Source organism: Halyomorpha halys, unplaced genomic scaffold, assembly GCF_000696795.3.
Source record: "Halyomorpha halys isolate HHAL.00 unplaced genomic scaffold, Hhal_1.1 Scaffold1113.1, whole genome shotgun sequence".
In the NCBI taxonomy this organism is placed as follows: domain Eukaryota; kingdom Metazoa; phylum Arthropoda; class Insecta; order Hemiptera; family Pentatomidae; genus Halyomorpha; species Halyomorpha halys.
In genome coordinates this window covers 207259-212392 of record NW_027105717.1, presented here as the reverse complement: position 1 = coordinate 212392, position 5134 = coordinate 207259, and the positions used below count along the sequence as shown (strand labels likewise).

Here is a 5134-nt window from a genome sequence, read left to right as displayed (position 1 = left end):
TATTTCTACTATTTGAGTTTTTCTTGACCGCACCCGGACCATATTCCTTTCATCTTTACACACGGTCAATCAAAAATCTTCCAGCATATTTTATTTTATGTGAACTACTATTTATTTATTAATATATTGGAATAAAAATTATTTTTTAATATTTTGTAAATTTTCTTTTGAAGGTTTTTAGTCTTTATTTTCAAAAATAAATTGATAAAGAAATTACTTTAACAGATGAAAAATATTTAAAAGAAACTAGGGGGTACCAACCCTCATTTTAAGAATAATACTACTATTGATTTAATTATTGTACTACACAGTGCTCAAATTTTATATCTGTAATTTACGTTCATGTAAAGCTTCGCCATCATCATAAAAGTAAATTTGTCCGAGCTGTGGTTTCATTCTGTTTGGTTCCAGAGATATAGTAGTTTTTATTAGTACCTATCTAAGAACACATATTGTTAGTGGTAAATGAAGCAAATACAAACGCATCATTATAATCTCTGATATTCTCCCTAAAATGTTTTCTCATATCTATTATACCAAAATAAATCTTAAATTTCATTGGGATATTCATCTAGAGGTGGTAATTTGATTTTACCTTAGTGACAGCAGTTATTATAAATTATAATTATAAATAATTCTTTGAAAATAGGACTATTAAACATTTTTACTATATTAATAATGTATTTTTATCCATTATAATATCCAATTAGTAATTGGAAGTGATGTGGATATTTTTGATTTTCTATTTTTAAATTTGAATATTTAAACATAAAGATGATTTTTGTCACAAGATGGAATAATGGAGTCTAGATCGGGAACATGCCGGTAGGCCTTGAGTTAGTGGCTGACAAAATAAACAACTTTTAAAACTTATTAGACCGGTTAATTTATACCTACAAAGTAAATTAAGTTTTAAAGGTTTAATTTTTTTTAAATACAAACAGATACCCAGTGACCAAGAAAAAAAAAACGATATTCATTTGTTTTATTTTATTAGCAGTGTCACTCACTAAATCAAGACCTCAAGTGCAGTCAGTCTTTTCCCAGAAGCCAACATACCAAGACATATGTGATACCACTAGAGAAAATTGGTTTGTCAAATCTTTTCACGAATATTATATAAATGATTTTAAAATCTGTTAAAATGTAATTGGACTGATATTAACAATATAAATAAACAGCGTTTTTTTTTTTTTTTTTTTTTTTTTTTGTGAGCATAGTAAAATAAGCAAAATAATAATGGATCAAAAATATTTAAAGTTAGTAGTAGCTCATAACATTTGAATACAGGAATTTTCTCTAGATGAAGGTGCAAAATGTAAAACTTGGTTTGAATTTGATTTAATTTCTTATTTTGTAGCTAACATTATTAAAGATAGAAATCCTACTGTCTTGTGGAATCCAAACTACAGTCAACATTTCTATCAAGAAAATACTTGATAAATTGTCCGGTGTAAAGTGGAATTTGAATTCAACCATTTTAGGTTTTAATTATTCAGTAGAGAATATAATCATTTTAAAAAATGCAATATAATTCTGCTACTTTTCTTTAGGTTAAAACTAAAGAGGATTTAATATTAAATTATTCCAAAAATTAAAATTTTCTTTATCTTCAGGATAGGCTCAAGATCCACCAGTGCCTTGACATATCTATATTTCAATTACAGCTCATCTCGAACAATAAATTATTGACAATTAAATATAAATAATTATATAGCCAATAGAAACTATACTGACTTGTGTACTTTGTACACTTTCTTCATATTGCTCTATGAAAGAAAAATTATAATTGGAGAAGTATATAGGTTTTAATTATTATTTGAGTGAAAATTTAAAAAAAAAAAATAAATGGTGGGCTCTTGCTTTTAGTTTTCATTGTACAATCCATTTGTAATATTAATGTGTTACCCTTTTATCAAAATATATTTATAATATTGGTTTGTTATTTAAAGGCTATTATGTAATTTTGTGTTTTTTCATTATCTAGAATTAACTAGCCTTCTTACTTTCATTCTTTATCTTATTAATTTGAAATCAATAAACCCTGTCAACATTTTGTAAAGTCTGTCCATCTTTAGGAGCTAATTCTAATTTCTCATATATTTTTTTTTTTTTTTTTATTAATCTTGGAATATATTTTAGTTTTTGAATGAATAATAGAATGTTGTTGTTTTATCTGTATTTATATTTGTCTCTATTTTTATTTTGTTCATTATCATTTTTAATTTTTTTTAAAAGAAATCTGTAATTCTCTTGTTATTTCTATTTTATTTTTTGTGTTTGTTTGTAATTTTATTTTTTATCTCTATTGTCTAAAAAAATTTTATTTATCACAGTGTAATATTTTATTTTACATATAAGGTGGAATAATAAAAATGGGTTGTCAAAAACTGTGTTCAACTGATGAATGCAGTTTGAAAAAAAAAAAAAAAAAAAAAAAAAGAACAAATGAAAAAGGTTATCTGCATCAAATAATGCATTTATACAAGTTGAATATTTTCCCAACAGTGATTTAAAAAGCGAATGTGAATTCTATGGTGCTTTGATGTTCGAAGGGGAAATGTTTAGTTAAAAAAAACAACTGCTTGCACCAAGGGAACACCAACCTACGACCTTCAGATGAATATTCTGCTGAAATTTGAGATTTATTTTTTGAAACAACGGAGATAAGAAAACATTTTAGAAAGAATATGAGAGTTTATAATATGTTTTGCATATACATTGGTAATGTGTTTGCATACACTTCATTTAACACCCAAAATGTGAATTTGAACCACTCAATGTGTATTGTTAGTGATACACTAATAAAAGCAACTATATCTCCACGACCAAACATAATGAAACCAAAGTTCGGATAAATTTACATTTATGATGATGACAAAGCTTTACATGAATGTAAATTACAGTTATAAAATTTGAGCAATGAGTAGTACAATTAAATGAACAGTTGTACAATTCGTAAACTGGAGGTTGGTATCCCCCTAGTTTCTTTTAAATATTTTTCGTCTGTTAAACTAACTGCATTGTTAATTTTTTTTATATGAAAAATATTTAAAAGATATAAAAAATAAAATTTATAAAATAATTTTTATCTCAATATATTAATAAATAAATAGTAGTTCAAAAGAGTTGACCAAAGTGAAATAACCGATGAAACCATTTAATAATACCAGACAAGCAAAAGGGTTACATGGTTCCGTTTTATAATGAACAATGCAATGTACAGAGTTAGAGTTGTTAATTATAAAATTTGGTGCGATATGTAGATATGTAATGACAGTTTTTTTAAATAAATGGCAAAATTACTTTTGAAAATGGAACATAAATGAACTGTACAAACAATAGAAGGTAAGCAAATTAACCATAATAAAGAAAAGAAAATTTGGCCATTTTTCAAAACTTTAAATGTTACAAAAACTTTGTAACTATTTTTAGAATTTGCTCATAAAGATGGACAGACCATTCAAAACAGTTCAGGATTAGTATCTTAATTTAAAATTAATAAAGTAAGAAGCCTAGGTCATTCCCAAGATAGAAAAATACTGATAATAGATAGCAAACAATTTATTGAGTCGCTATTATACCATATTACCTGTTTTTTAATTTCCTTAATGCGTACAAGTTCGGTTTGTTCATCATTTGTACCTTTGGGAGTGACATCCTTAATTTTGTCACTCAAGTATTGGATGGCAATAGGATCGTTTACATCAGTAATTTTTGAACAGCCCGGACATTCCTATATTCAAAACATATTACTTTTTTTAAAAATTTTAATGCATCTAATATTAACTTTAAAATTGTATTAAATTCTTACCTTTGCAAAAGAGAAATGGAAAATGCCAAGGAAGAAGAAAAGCATAAAATGTGTAAGACCCATTTTTAAGACTATTCAATGATGAAACGAAAAACTCTATAACTTTAAGAAACAAATTTTTGAAGTCCAATCCCAGCTATATATACCATATTTTGAAGTGGTTCCTTACAGATAAGGATTTCCTATCATCCTATTATCAGCTGAATGAACTTAAGAAAAAGCTCTTGGACTGTCAGTATAAATAATACTTTATTGTTATTATAATGATTTTATGATTAGGTAGTTTGGAACACTAGTTGCATCTACTTCGTTACGTATATCAGCCCCCAGTTGCCTTACTTAATCATGAAACCTATTATCCCAGCATTTAAAATTCATTCCAAATTTTTTTATAAGAAATGATAGGCGCTATCCTCGGAAGGCTTCAGATAATATGTATTCAATTATTGAGATGGGTTGACAGGATGATAGGACATGGAGCAGATTCAACTTTCATAGTACAAGAGCCAGGAAGAAAAAAAATCAGTTATTTCACACCACTTTTTGATTACTTTAATGAAAAATGTGTATTATTATTAGTAAAAATTGATTAGTTTACCAAGTGTAAGTAGGAGGAATATAAAATGGCGTTCTCAAGACGTTAAAAAAAATTAATTTTTCATTCGGAGCTCTATACCTTTAAAACTATCAACAACACTAGAAAATCTGAGAGAGCATTATTTAAAATAGAGCAAAATTTGCCAAAATATGAGCTTTGTATATCAGCCCTCAGTTGCCTTACTTAATCATGAAACCGATTATCCCAGCATTTAAAATTCATTCCAAATTTTCTTAAATTTTTTTTTTAACTTTGTAAACTGATGGTTCTTGTATTTAAGATCCATTAGTAATTTTCTTTGCTGTTTCTAGACATGCTAACTTTATAAATTTATTATTTTAACATTTAAAAACCTTAAATTGAAGATCCATGAAGAGTTTTCCTAGTGAAGTGTTTTTGTTGGGCTTTTTTTTTTTTTTAGACAAAAATCTTCACCTTTTAAACAAAAATTGATGAGTAAATATGATTTAATTTATATAAAATCAATTTTAATGCTGGTTTCTGTTATCATTTTTAGTTTATTCAATTTTCTTTTCCTTTGAGAAACTGAATAAATTTGTTTTTGTTTAAAACAAACACAATGTATTGAAAAAATCTAAATGTAAATTTTACTGAGTATGGCGCTTGATTGGAGATGATACCTGAGGTATTTTTGTGCTGTTTGAACTGATTTTCATTATAATTCAGAAAACAATTTTATATTTAAACTTTAAATGTAATAA

General features: G+C 26.2%; 1 protein-coding gene across 1 annotated transcript in view; it reads right to left on the bottom strand.

Annotated features, from left to right (window-relative positions):
• LOC106688369 (uncharacterized) overlaps positions 1-3964 on the bottom strand; it is a 9086-nt gene extending 5122 nt beyond the window's left edge. The window contains exons 1-2 of the mRNA XM_067053330.1: positions 3815-3964; positions 3593-3736 (exon numbers count right to left, since the gene is read on the bottom strand). Of these exons, the coding sequence (XP_066909431.1) occupies positions 3593-3736; positions 3815-3877 (207 nt within the window). The 5' untranslated portion in view covers positions 3878-3964. The remainder of the gene's footprint in view (positions 1-3592; positions 3737-3814) is intronic.
• Positions 3965-5134: the final 1170 nt, after the last annotated feature.